The 14,976-nt window shown below is 38.0% G+C and overlaps 1 protein-coding gene across 29 annotated transcripts in view; it reads left to right on the forward strand.

The window, feature by feature from the left end:
* The first annotated feature begins 4,179 nt into the window (after positions 1–4,179).
* The window catches only part of DYNC1I2 (dynein cytoplasmic 1 intermediate chain 2), a 60,994-nt gene continuing 50,197 nt past the window's right edge, over positions 4,180–14,976 (forward strand). For 16 of the 29 annotated variants that reach the window (XM_063694993.1, XM_004032783.5, XM_019022229.3 and 13 more), the window contains exons 1-3: positions 4,586–4,712; positions 6,988–7,104; positions 9,621–9,738. In XM_063694993.1, coding sequence (XP_063551063.1) covers positions 6,997–7,104; positions 9,621–9,738 — 226 coding nt within the window. In that variant the 5' untranslated portion in view covers positions 4,586–4,712; positions 6,988–6,996. Of the gene's footprint in view, positions 4,467–4,495; positions 4,713–5,082; positions 5,200–6,987; positions 7,105–9,620; positions 9,739–14,976 lie in introns of those variants that run through there. The other 13 variants (XM_063694990.1, XM_055379158.2, XM_063694998.1 and 10 more) reach the window with 9 other exon arrangements.

Here is a 14,976-nt window from a genome sequence, read left to right on the forward strand (position 1 = left end):
TTTACTGAAGGTGAAGTGGAAATATTTAGAAAAAAATTAAAAACACAAGTGACTCAGGAAGAGCTGTTAACATGTGAAGAATGAACAATCTCAAGGTTCCACAAGCAATCTGGTAGAAACCTCATGAACTTAACCAAAATGAAATCTTAGAGGACCTCTGATTAAAATGTGGAAAAAATAATAACAATCCAATATTTATGAAAAGGTCCTGGAAAACATTCTTTGCATGGTAAGAAGGTCACACGAATGTATGTATTAGATTTTATACATGTCATTTTAGCAAAGTTATAAACCAATCAAGTGACATTTACACAAGAGCACTAAAAGTATAATTACTAGAAAGCTTCATGCATTGCTATGGGGCCACAACTTTCTTTTCACAACATAATTTCATTAAAAAACTTGTATGATGAGGATGTATATAACAAGGTTGTCAACAAATGGCTATAAATGTTCTAGCTGATTACTTGAGACTTACTAGAGTTCCTGGAATATTTTGAGATGCCTGAACTGCTGGGTAGCAGAATACATTTTTAACCCCTTCAAATTCCTTCCTCTTCCAATTTGGTGTCTGCTACATCTTTTTGATGTTTTATACATTTGTTTAAGTCCCATGGTTTAATAGCTACTTTTTTCTTAACTATTTTTTGAATATAACATACATACAATAAAAAGGACCCATGTTAAGAGTAGAGGTCAATGAATGTTTTACAGATATGTAAATATGTGTATCCCCCACCAGATGAAGAAATGAAACATTTCCAGCACCGCAGAAACCTCCCCATATCCCTTGCCATCAATATCCCTATACCTCAATAGCCACTATTCTGACATTTCATTAGATTAGTTTTACCTGCTTTTGCATTCTATATAAATGAAATCCTGCATTATGTCAATATATTAATTGTATTAAAATTTTGCAAACATTGGCATATTGAATTCAAGTGTAAATCCAGATATGAATTTGTTCAACAAATTCATCTGTATATATTATATTTCTACCGTCTCCTACAAACCATTATAAGAAGTTTTAAAATGCAAATTCTCCCTTTCGAAAACACCCTGCAGCACTAATGCTTATTAGGACTCCTCCCCAGCCCTTCCAACTTAAAAAGTAGGAAGACATAGTGGTTTGAACTATGTAATGTCCAGGGTACAGTCTTTCTAATCAGTGCTGCTAATGGGTTTCTTCAAAAAAGTGTTAAAAATAAAACAACAAAAAAGTGGGGGGTTTTTTAGTTACATATTTCATATCTTAAAACATTTTTTAAAATTTTATTTATTTATTTAAGCAATAGGATGTCACTCTGTCACCCAGGCTGGAGTGCAATGGTGTGATTATAGTTCACTGCAGCCTCAAATTCCTGGATTCAAGCAAACCTCCCGCCCTTAGCCTCCCAAGTCGCTGGGCCTACAGGTGAGTGCCATCATATTTAGCTAATTTTAAAATTTTTTACAGAAATGGGGTTTTGCCATCTTGCCCAGGCTGGTCTCGAACTCCTGGGCTCAAGTGATCCTCCCACCTTGGCCTCCCAAAGTGCTGGGATTACAGGCATGAGCCACTGTACCCACTCAAAAGCTACATTATCCAGCCAGTATATTTAGTGGTTTTCAGTGGGAAGAGGTATCTAGTCTGCTTTATTGCTGTAGAAGTCTCACATAATGTTAACATTTCTCCAATCCATCTACTTTTCTTAATTCTCACTGATGATGCATTAGTTCATGCATTTATAATTGCTGGCTCTACCCAAATTCTTCCAGTTGCATTCCCTGCTTCCATTCTCTACCTTACCTCTTTTCTCCACCTCTCATCCCTCTAGGCAAGCTGTATCAACAAGGGTCTCAACAAGAAACAGAATTCACAAGATAGTTCATATGAAAATACTTTAATGAAAGGATGAGTTACAGAGGGGTGAGCGGGCAGTAAGGGAACAAACGAGATGATGAGGCACTCAGAGACTAGCTACAGAGGAGGTGTTCAAGAGATAAAAGGAGAACATAAAATCACCAGACAGCCCGGGGAAAACTAGAGCCATGGTGAAAGAGCCATCTGGCAGGTACTATAGTCATGAAGGAATGAAGCTATTGCTGGACATCTGACACTCAAAGAAGGAAGGAGCAAGGAAGAGATGCCCCAATTTCCCTTTCTACCCACCTTATGATATCCTTGCCTTGGCCTTCTTTATGTCCAACCACAAAGCAGTCCTTAAAGAAACTGAGGTCAACCCTCAGAGGCATACAGCTTAGCAAAGAAGGGCAGGAAATGAATCTGGGGGGCAAAGAAAATAACCAGCACATTAGTCTTTCTCCGGACTACTTTGAAAGGTCAGTTATCTAAAATGCAAACCTTATCATACCTTGCACCCTCTTAAAATCTACCAGTGGATTCACATCATCTGTAGGACTAAATCTAAACTGGGATGTGCAACTTTGCCCCTGCTTATGGCTTCATTCCCCAGTTCCTGTCTTAGCCGATGGCCATTGTGAATTATTTCCAAATTCACCAGCATTCTATGCTCTCACACCTCTGTCCTTTGTCCATATTCTTTTCTCTTCCCAAGGCACCTTTCTGCATCTTCTCTGCTTGGCTAACTTCTTCTACTCGACCTTTGAGAATCAAAGACTTAGCTCTAGAATCACCTCCTTCCAAAAGTTTCCTGAAAAGTTTTTCCAGGTGTTTCTATGACTTCCTTATATAATTCCATCATTATACAGATGCTCCTTGAGTTATGTCCTGATAAACCCATTTTAAGTCAAAAATATATGTTGAAAATGCATTTTACTCTAATAAGCCCATTGTAATGAGAAAAAAATTTATAAGTTAAACCATCAGTCAGGAACCATCCATACTTAGTTGAGCAAGTGTCCTTTCTCCCTTGAGAAGAAGGATGTGCATTTTTTTGTTTTTTGTTTTTTTTGTTTCTTTTTCTTTTTCTTTTTTTTTTTTTTTTTTGAGGCAGGGTCTTGCTCTGTCTCCCAGGCTGGAATGCAATTGTGCAGTCTCAGCTCACTATAACCTCCGCCTCCTGGGCGCAAGCCATCCTCCTGCCTCAGCCTCGTGAGTAGCTGGGACTACAGGCACATGCCACACACCCTGCTAATTTTTCTATTTTTTGTAGAGATGGGGTTTCACCATGTTGCCCAGGCTGGTCTCTAAGTCCTGAGCTCAGGTGATCTGCCCGCCTCGGCCTCCCAAAGTGCTGGGATTACAGGTGTGAGCCACTGTGCCTGGTCCATTTTAGCTGTTAACACAACACCCATCACCATTGCTGGCACATGGTAGGCAATCAATAATAATTTTTTTTCAGATTAATAAATGAAAACTATTAGGAAAGAAGTAAAAAAAACTTAGCTATAAAGCTCTTTGAATGTTAGGTTATTGGGAAAAGCTGTGGAAAGCCAAGGATTTTTCTTTCTCAAATTTATTTTTAGAATATTTTTTTCTACACAAAAGACCACAGGTAAGGCAGAGAAAGATAAGGAAAAGACCACAAGCCCAAGGACTTGGAATTTGAATCATAAAGGTTCATTCTAGACTTGGGCAATATCTAGAACTTCTAGAACAATCAGTTTTCTAGAACATAGGAAAGATATTACCTTGGTGTTAGCTTTAACTCCTGCCAAATAATGCTTTAAATTATTTAAACTTTAAAAAGGTGTGTCAATGCATACATTGCAGGTAAATTCATGTTCCAGTAACTTTTGTTTTCTTTGTATGTTAAAAATCTAACTGTGGAAAACGTTCTAGCTTGGTTTGAGAGTCTAATAATACAAAATGCTTTATTTCCTAAAATTGTTTGAGAGAAAACCAAAATGCTACCACACTGCAACAAAATACTACAGAATTATTTGCTATGTCAGTTGACATATTTTTATTTAGATTTTGCCTAAGATGCCACATGAAGCCTATATAAGACATTTTTTCCCTAAAACTTACATATGTATGTACATATACATATATATGTATGTATAATGTTTTACATCCTAAACAGTCTACTTCACGTCTTCACCAAATGTGCAGCAGCGTGATTCACAGGTTCACCATTGGAAAATAGCCCTTCTTAAAATTCCGCCAATATTGGGGTCAAAGATCTTACACTATAACACATACTACACTGTGGGCACGGATCAACAGACGAGAATACTTTATACAGAAGCTTCTCGACGGAAGAAGGCCTTGGAGTGGGAAACCTAAAGGAGGGGACACACTACATGTCCCAGCACACCTTGCGACGCCCAGCGACCACAATTCCCAGAATGCACTGCTCGTCGCACGCAGGTTTTCCTTGTTGCCGGGGTTTGTAGTTCTTCTTGATCGTGTCAGTTTGTAAGGCGAGGGCGGAAGTTGGATTCCTGGCCTGAGAATATTAGGCGTAGTTTTCCAGTTTTTGGCAAAGCGGAAATACTTAAGGCCCCTGGGTTGAGTGGGTTCTTTGTTTTATCTACCGGCTTCTGCTTTACGACAGGTAAGTTACGGAGGGGCTACAATTCCTCGCAGCAGGGCCCCACCTTTTATTTCTGGGAGCGACCTCGTTCTGGTGATGCTATTTGTCCCTAAACTCTCGCCGTAGCAGCCGCCGCCCATCCCTCTTTGTGTGCTTTGGAAAGCCGCGGAGCTGGTGGTGGCTACAGTTGGTGTTGGGGGCTTAGGCGAGGGACGTTACCGGGAAGTTGCAGGCGGGAGGACTCTTCCCCATCCAGTCACCTGACAGGTGGGTTGACTGTTCGTCCCTCAAGGCCTCCCTGCCTGTGTTGCACGTCGCAACTCGAAGGGCGGCTTGGCAGTTCCTGCTGACATCCCCGCCCGGCCCGGCTTTGGGGAGGAAAGGCGGGGAGACCTGGGTGCGGTGACTCATTGCGGCCCGGCGAGAGGAGTCCACTCCTTTCCCTTCTCGACCCTCCAGAGGCGGCCTGGGGAGCCTTGAGGCTTGTCCGGCGCCCACTGGCTTCTTCTGGACGCCCTGCCGTGGACCGCGCCCTCTTGGCCGTGACTCCAGGGGAGAAAGTGATTCGTTTTCGCCTTGCCCCATTTTACAAATTAAGGCCATCTCTACTTGCCTTGATAGTGTCTCCCCTCACCTTATGTGTGATGGAAAGCCCCCGAACACGGAGGTTCTAGCACAAAACTCTAGAGACTTTCTCTTCTCTTGAGTTTTAAGAACGTGAACATGTCGGTCATGGAGGAAAGCTCTGGCTTCTGTGAGGATGAGAGGATTGGTCAGCTATAGTTCAGCTGGTCAAGACTTTGTTGTTGGGCTTTAAAAATGCGCTTATTTTAATATCAATTAGTGTTGGTATATCTATTTTACAGTTGACGTTGAACAAAATATAATGTGCCTAGCGTAGCATACAGTTACGTATGGAAGTTCTTTTCACCAGCCATTTGTATGGAGCTGTTTAGAGGTGTAGAAAGGGTGGAATAAGAAACACGGTCTCTTGCTTTTAGTTTGTTCAAACAAATCTTGGAAGATATTGTGTATATATTTCAGGTCTGCCATGTCAACTTTTCATCCTTTTCGTATGCTTGAAAATCATCAATTCGCTTGCCAGTCTTAATAGAGTTTAGTAGCTGAAATTTCCTTTATCCACTTCTTAGTAGGTGAATTTCTCCTCTTGACTGACTTACCTTTGTTCAGATTTAACAATTGTGCTTTTTAAGAGATTTCCCCTAACCTCTGGAAATACAGTTTTCCAGAGGTTATTCTCCTAGTTTTCTTGATCTAAAGCATTTAATACTTCACTTGTACAGAGACATTGAAAGAGATTGATCATTAGGCAATAAGTCAATCATGTGGAGAAGGTAACGAGTTCCTGGCTCCTGCCTTATGCTCAGCTGCTAGGCTACTTAAAAAAAAAAAAATCCTAATTCATTATTTCTTCCTAAAACTCAAGCTGAAGTAGTGTTTATGGAATTGGTTTTTGAAGCTCATGATTGTAATTTTGTCTACCGTATCCATTATTCATTAGCCAGTGTCAATTGTAATGTTAAGGTTATTCTGCTGGATGTTGTGAAGGCAACAAAAATAACTAAAAAACAGTCCCTGATTTCAAGTACATTACAATCTAATAGGGAACATTTCAGGTATGTCCACAAATAATTGTACTAAAAGTGCCATCAGAGGTATAGGTAAGGTGTTATTGTGGAGAAATACAGTCATTTGATTTGATAGCTAATGATGGTAACTCCTGCGTTTTGCTTTAGTATTACTACAGCACTTTTAGAACTTACAGGAAAGTTCAGTTTGACCTATTGTTTTTTATCAAGTTTCTGTGAATGCAATAGAATTGGTAATAGTTTTGATCTGTGTCATATAGCTTAAGAGCTTCTAAATGCCAAACCATGTCCTCTGTTTTAAGAGCCAGTTTTGACCTTTATCTTGGGTACCTAATATATTGTCATCAAAAACTTTGAGACATTGTGTTCAGTTTGTGTATGCGAACATTAAAGTGCTTACTATGGGCTAGCTACTATGCTCAGCTCTAGGTAATATTTGTTATATATATTTGTTTATACAATTTTTAAGTCTTAGTAATAATATATATGCTTCCTTTATTTTATCTTTTAAAAGTTTATTTTTTAGAGACGCTCTGTTGCCCAAGCTGGAGTGCAGTGGCATGATCACGGCTCACTGCAGCCTTGACTTCCTGGGCTCCAGCAATCCTTCCAAGTAATTGGGACTACAGGCACATGCCACCATGCTGCCTAATTTTTTATTTTTCTTGCCTTTTTTTTTTTTTTTTTTTTTTGTAGAGATGGGATCTTGCTTTGTTGCCCAGGCTGGTCTCAAACTCATGGCCTGAAGCAGTTCTCCCACTTTAGGCTCCCAAAGTAAGCTACTGCCCAGCCCCATTATTTTAAAAGTAAGGTTTTTGTGCTTTTTTGAGATAGCATTGAACTATATGGCCTTTCGGGACAGTTCTCTTCTTGGAACACTAGTTTTTTCAGCTGTGCTGCTTTTACTAACATAATGATTATATGTTTCTAAGGTCACAAACATGTCAGACAAAAGTGAATTAAAGGCTGAGTTGGAACGTAAGAAGCAGCGACTGGCCCAAATCAGAGAGGAAAAGAAGAGAAAAGAAGAAGAAAGGAAAAAAAAAGAAGTATGTTTGATTTTTTTCTTAAATAAACAACATAAAGTAATTGGGTTTTATTTCACATATTTATATATTTACATATAGGTTGGTGCAAAAGTAATCGTGGTTAAAAGTAATGGCAAAAACTGTGATTGCTTTTGCACAAACCTAATAATTTCAGGATAGTTAAAAATCTAGCAGTTCTGACTGCAGACATAGCACTGTAAGTGAATCTTACTTTAAAGAAGCAAGATATGTGAAAATGACAAAACTGATAAAATATGATTTTTAAAAACAATTTCATATAGATTGATGCATTTCTAAAATTTGATTTATTAAAGTTCAATTTACATATTTAGTCTCCTAGGAATATATTTATTATAAAGTAAGGCGCATCTGTATTTTTTTTTTGTTTTGTGTGTTTTTTTTGTTTTTTTTTTGAGACTGGGTCTCACTGTGTCACTTGGACTGGAGTGCAGTGGTTTGAGCACAACTCACTGCAGCCTCAACCTCCCCTGACTCAGGTGATCCTTCCACTTCAGCCTCTGGAGTAGCGGGGACTACAGGCACATGTCACTATGCTAGGCTAATTTTTGTATTTTTTTGTAGAGACGAGGTTTTGCCATGTTACCCAGGCTGGTCTCGAACTCCTGAACTCAAAACAGTCCTCCTGCCTAGGCTTCCCAAAGTGTTGGGATTACAGGCACGAGCCACCACACTCAGCCAAGATGTCTATATTATAATAACTCATAAATATGGTGTATATATATCATAACTTAGTTTGGACTTTGAATTTATCTGAATATTTTGCTAGTCTGAACTGCTAATTTGTCAGAATGGATAATATTAATGGCAAATAAAATATACATAATAGATGATTTAATTGACTAAGGGATTTGTTCTTATCTCTTATGAGTTAGTCATTGAAATATTTTTACTGAGTAGTAGGTTTGATGGTACCATAAAGGTGGACCAGGTACTTCTTTTGATTTTTTGTATCAAAAATATGCATCACATTATATACAGCAAATGTACATTGGCCCTGAGCTGGAGACATTTTACTTGTTCCTGCATTGAAATATACTTTTATCCCTATGGAAACTCTTTAGACATATCTGTGTACTTTTACTACAGATATGTTTTAAATACCTAGTGTAAGGTAGTTTTTCTTGTGTGTCTTTAGGACCAAGTTTTTATATGTGGTAGCCTAAATAATAGCCAAGACTGCCAGAAATCTCTTGGGAACTAAGAGAAAAATAAGTAGTAGAAAAGTTGAAGATACAATTTATGTGCAGCATTACTATGATGCTGTAAAGGCCTGTAATTGAAGAATTTGCTAGTTTATTCTGAACCTTTCTGTGATACATTATAAGAGGATTGGAGCTTTACATTAGCTATTAGATTAAAAGCTGACTGGTAGAAGCATGATTCAGGTTGGCAGAGCTATTCCAAAATAATATTTATAGCCCTAAACATTTCTGTGCTGAGAGCAAATTTCATTTTTGTTTTCTAATGATGGCCATAACTGGCAAAAATGGCTTCTAAGGGATATCTATTGCATGATTTATACCTAATTTAAAGCTTGTAAAACTATTGAGTCACACAGACCAATGGGAAAAAACAAAGTTTATAAAAATGTTATAAGAGATAATACAATGGTATTAAACTGTGAGTCTATTAATATATTTTTGTCAACAGTGAAGCATCAGCTTGATATTACAACCTGTTTTGTTATTTTGATTAATTTTTCTGATGACTTTTAAGTCAAAATGGCATAGAATATTATGGATAACAAAATTCACTCCAGACAATGTCTGAGTAATAGTTGTCTAGGTGGCATAGGGATTTGAGATTTACATAAAAAAAACTTTTCCTTGGAAAGCTTACATTTTACTTGAGAAGTCTTGGATGATCTGAGAGTATTGAGGTTTATCTAGTTTAACCAGCAGATTGTGCTAAAACGATAAATAGCTGAGATAAAAGCTGACAAAATTTTCATAACAAAATGTTTTGTGCTGTGCAAAAGTGAGTTTAATTTTACAAAACACAATCCCAAATAAAATGAAGACTTTATACAGAAGTTTGTGATACTCTTTTTCAACAAATCATATTGTCATTTACTTAAAATTTGTTACCTCTTAAGTAATTACACTTTAATTTTTTCATTGTATGTGATATTGTATCTAACCTTTTGTGCCACTTGGGGGAAGTTATCTATTATTCCTGACCATAGACAGCAATTTCATACTGTAGATAATTTGAAGTTGACTGTACTTCTTGAATTTGTCTGTTAGGAAAATTTTTGCGGAAACTCCTTGATTACATATGAAGATAGAGCAGTTTAGTACATATCATTTGAAGGTTATTTACTAGAACTCTATTGAGAATGATTTTCATTTAATGACTATAAAAAGAACTTAACCTGTACTCAAAACTAAGTTCATGCCTTAAAAGTATACAGTGTTAGCATATTATTTAAAACATTTTGCAAACAAATTTTTCATACTATATGTAAACATAAGTTTTTAACCTAAACATTTTAGACAGATCAGAAGAAGGAAGCTGTTGCTCCTGTGCAAGAAGAATCAGATCTTGAAAAAAAAAGAAGAGAAGCTGAAGCATTGCTTCAAAGCATGGGGCTAACTCCAGAATCCCCCATTGGTAAGGTTAAGAATATATCCATTTATAAGAGATAGGCATAGATTCTGTTCAGCTCAGACATAGCTGAGTGGATTGACTTGATATATTTTACATATTTTCCTTGTGTCTCTAAAATTATTAATCTTTTATTTGGAATTGTCTTTTTTTTCAGATATGCTAGTACATGGTTATTTTATTTGTTCAAAAGAGCTGCAAGAGTAATTATTAACATATACTGAACTACCAATTGACTTCTCTTATTAAATCAGTAATTTATTTCAACAAACATTGGTTAAGCAAGTTTTATGTGCCATACTGTGTTAAGCTCAAAGATAACTAGGATTCCTGATCTGAACTCTATATTCCTTTCTGGTGATTAGAGAGAGATACAATCAGACTTATATTGTTAGAATGCAAAATATATTAGTATTCAAAGGTACAGGAGTGGAAGGATAAGCTTATAGCCTTCTGCTGTTAATGCTAATAAGGGAGATAATTTTGTGGCTTATTTTCACAGTGATTTGACTTAATCTTATTATTTTTCTGGGTTATTCATTTTGATAACTGTACTAGACCAAAAAAGCTGAAATAGTAGAGGTACACGGGACAATCTAGTTACATATCAGGAACAAATGCTTACTTAAAATAGTTCTGTGCTGGGTGCTATTACATAGTATTTTAGTTTAACATGGCCTTTATCCTTTAGAGACCTAACATTTTAGGGCTAGTTGGTGGGCTAATTTTATCTAGTCCAGGGGACAAATACTGGAGATTGTAAATGCTCTATGCTTGTTGTGAAACTGCAACATAACTGTCCTTAGAGCTGATATTTCTAAAAGGTTTCAAGGTGAAAAGGCTGGCTACTCTCATGGTCAGCTTCATTGTTATTTCTTTCAGCTCATTTTCCTTTTCTTGTAGAATTTGAAGACTGAAGTATATTAATTTTATGTATTTATTCAATAAGCTTATGTTGAACATGCAATTTTAAAAGTAAATGAATCAGAACACTTAATTTCTTGTAACTAAACCAAGTTGCTTGTTAGCCTTTGTTTGAATTACCTTTTTTTTCTGTGCTTTGGCTTTTGTTTTTCTCCTATAGGATTTTTTTTCTTTTGTGTTCTTCTTAAGACTTTAGTTTCACTGAACTCACGTGTTCATATTTCTTCCTTCTTTTTTTTTTTGAGACTGAGTCTCACTCACTCTCCCAGGCTGGAGTGCAGTGGCACAATCTTGACTCACTGCAACCTCCACCTCCCGGGTTCAAGCGATTCTTCTGCCTCAGCTTCCTGAGTAGCTGGGACTACAGGCTTGTGCCACCACGCCAGCTAATTTTTGTACTTTTAGTAGAGACAGGGTTTCACCATATTGGCCAAGCTGGTCTCGAACTCCTGACCTCATGATCCGCCCACCCCTAAAGTGTTCATATTTCTTAATTTATGGCTGGGTTAGTTCTTTGTGTTGCTATAAAGAAATAGGCTGGGTAACTTGAAAAGAGGTGGCTGGGTGGGGTGGCTCACGCCTGTAATCCCAGCACTTTGGGAGGCCGAGGTGGGTGGATCACCTGAGGTCGGGAGTTCAAGACTAGCCTGACCAACACAGAGAAACCCCGTCTCTACTAAAAATACAAAATTAGGTGGGCGTGGTGGCGCATGCCTGTAATCCCAGCTACTCAGGAGGCTGAGGCAGGAGAATTGCTTGAACCTGGGAGGCAGAGGTTGTGGTGAGCTGAGATCTGGCCATTGCACTCCAGCCTGGGCAATAGGAGTGAAACTCCGTCTCAAAAAAAAAGAAAAGAGGTTTAATTGGCTCATGGCTCTGCAAGCTTTACAGGAAGTATGTTGCTGGCTTATTTTGGCAAGGCCTCAGGAAGCTTCTAATCATGGCAGAAGGCAAAGGGGCGTCAGCATGTCTCATGCAGTGAGCAAGAGCAAGAGGTGGGGGGAGGTGCCACACAGTTTTAAACAAAACCGTGAGGGATCTGCCTCCATGACCCAAACATCTCCCACTAGGCCCCACTTCCAACACTGGGGATTACATCTCAACAAGAGATTTGGAGGGGATGTCCAAGCTGTATCAATGGCCCATCTCCATCATTAATTCTTGAAAGACCATTCTTTAGGGTTTGTGTATGTGTCCCTCATTTCTCATCGCTAATTCCATTCTCATTCCCACTAATGCATTAAGTGCCCACTTTTGCAGTTTTTGTTTGTTTGTTTGTTTTTTGGTTTTTTTTTTGAGACAGAGTCTTGCCCTGTCGCCCAGGCTGTAGTGCAATCACGTGATCTCAGCTCACTGCAACCTCCACCTCCCGAGTTTAAGCGATTCTCCTGCCTCAGCCTCCCAAGTAGCTGGGATTACAGGCACATGCCACCACACCTGACTAATTTTTTGTATCTTTAGTAGAGACGGGCTTTCACCATGTTGGCCAGGCTGGTCTCGAACTCCTGACCTCGTGATCCGCCTTCTTTGGCCTCCCAAAGTGCTTGGATTACAGGTGTTAGCCACCATGCCCGGCCCACTTTTGAATTTTTAACATACATCCTTCAGATTATCCTCTGTTTTTCAAGGTTTCACATATCTCTGTGTATATATACTTTATATATATAAATGGCATAGTGCTGTATGTCTTTTGTTTATTCCATGTTGCTATATATGTATTTAGTAATTTATTTCTAATATATAATATCCTATTATGTACCACATTTTACTTATCCATTCCCCCAGTGCTGTGCACTCAGTTTCCTTTTGTCTCTTTGCTTTACTATCATAAGCAACACTGCAAAAAATATGTGTTTTTTCCCTTGAGGACTGTGGAATACTTTCTCTGGGGTGTATGCCTAAGAATTTACTTGCTATGTTATTGTATATAAGACTTAGCTTAATTAGGTTCTGCGTGTCACTCTCCAGAATGGCTACAAAGTTTACGCGCCCACTACCAGTGCATGAAAAAGTAACTGCTTTACCATATTCACATCATGACTGGATATTATCCAGCTTTCTAATTTTTGCTAACTTGATGAGTATAAAGTGGTACACCAAAATGTTTTAATATACATTTATCTGATTACAGTGAGGTTGACCACCTCTTTATATCTTTTAACCATTCAAGTTTTCCCTTCTGCGAATTGCATATTCATATCCTTCTCCCTATTTACTATGATTGAGGTTCTTTATCTTCTGATGTATAGGCATTCTTTGTGTATTTTGTATATTTTAGGGAGGACTTTTGTCTGTTTTAGTCTTTTTAAAAACCCTTCTAATCTGTTAACTGTTTATAATATTCTTCATTGAACAGAATCCTCTATTTTGATATGATCAAATCCTTCATTTTGATATGATCAAATCTAGCAATTACAGGCTAAGTATTCCTAATCCAAAAATTCAGCATTCAAAATGCCCCAAAATCTGAAACACTTTAAGCACCAACATGACACTCAAAAGAAATACTGATTAGAGAATTTCAGATTTCAGATTTTTAAGTTAGGATACTGAACTGCTAGGTATAATGCAAATAGTCAGAAATCCAAAATAATCTATCACCTTTGGTCCCATACATTTTGGGTAAGGGATACTCAACCTGTATAACCCTTTTTTGTGTGCTTTTGGTCTTTTTTAAAAAGAAATCGTTTCCTACATTGTGGATGCAAATATATTCTTCTGTGTTTTTCCTATTAATTTTATAGTTTTACCCTTCACATGTAGATATTTGGGTTATATTTTTTAAAATAGTATGAGGTAGGGATCCAACCTAATTTTTCTCTATATAGTTAGCTAATTTTCTCAGTGCCGTTTGTTAGTCTATCTTTTCCACCACTGAAGTCCGATGCCAACTTTGTCATACAGTAAATTCCCATATATTTATGGGCATTTCTGGGCTCTCTATTTTCACTATGAATCTATTTGTTTGGTTCTACACAACCCAGTTTTAATTACTGCACCTTTGTATTATATTCTAATTTCTGATACAGAAAATCACCCCCTTTGTTCCTTTTACAAAATGGTCCTAGGTTCACAAACATTTTTCTTTCCTCAGGAAATTTAGTTTGTTTCCCTCCAAAGTGTTGCTGTACCATATATACATTGCATTGCTATATGTTTTTATTTTTTTTAATTATTGTTATTATTTTTGAGACAAGGTCTTGCTCTGTCACCTAGGCTGGAATGCAGTGGTGCAACCATGGCTTGTTATAGCCTCAACCTCCCAGGCTCAAGTGATCCTCTCACCTCAGCCTCCCAAGTAGCTGGGAGCATAGGTGCACACCACCATGCCCAACTAATTTTTTTTTTTTTTTTTTCTTTTTGTAGAGATGGGGTCTCACTATGTTGCCAGGGCTGGCTTTGAACTCCTGGGCTCAAGCGATCCTCCTGCCTTGGCCTCCCAAGGTGCTGGGATTACAGGCATGAGCCATTACACCCTTCCTAATTTTTAAAAATCTAGAATATTCTCCACACACATACTACTTTTTGCCTCATGATATCTACTTGTTGAAGAGGGTGGGCCAATTGGTTTGTAGACTGTCTCCCCTCCTGGGTTTGTCTGATGGCATTCTCACATTTAGCTTTTATCCCTTATATTTCCTTTAAACTGGAAGTTAGATTTAAAAGCTCAATTTTGATCTAATTCGAACTGTGCGTGGTGGTTCACACCTGTCATCCCATTACTTTGGGATATGAGAGAGAAAGGAAGAAGGAAGAAAGATATTTGGGAGGCTGAGGTAGGTGGATCGCTTGAGCCCAGGAGTTCAAGACCAGTGTGGGCAACATGGCAAGACCCTGTCTCTACAAAAAAAAAAAAAAGAAAAACAAAATTAGCCAGGCATGATAGCAGGCACCTATAGTCCTAGCTACTGTGGAGGTTGAGGTGGGAGGATCAATTGAGTTTGCAAGGTCGAGGTGCTGGCCATGATTGCACTACTGAACTCTAGCCTGAGCAACACAGCAAGACCCTATCTCAAGAAAAGAAAAGAAAAGAAGCTTGATTCACTTTAGGCTGAACTTTTTTGGCAAGAAAATCTCATAAGTGATGTTGTGTCCTTCATATTGTATCATATTAGTAGCAAATCTCTGGCTATTGAGCAATGCTAAGCTTGATTATTGGGTTACAATTGTGATAACCTGATCTCTCCATCATAATTAGCCCCTTGTGACTAATAGGTAATATCTGAGGGTGATACTTGGGCACTATGTGACTATTCATTTCTTTATCAGCCTTTTATCTGATGGTGTTAATACTCATCGATGATCCTCATCTAAGTTATT

The sequence above is a fragment of the Gorilla gorilla genome, chromosome 11 (genome assembly GCF_029281585.2).
Source record: "Gorilla gorilla gorilla isolate KB3781 chromosome 11, NHGRI_mGorGor1-v2.1_pri, whole genome shotgun sequence".
Taxonomy (NCBI): Eukaryota; Metazoa; Chordata; class Mammalia; order Primates; family Hominidae; genus Gorilla; species Gorilla gorilla.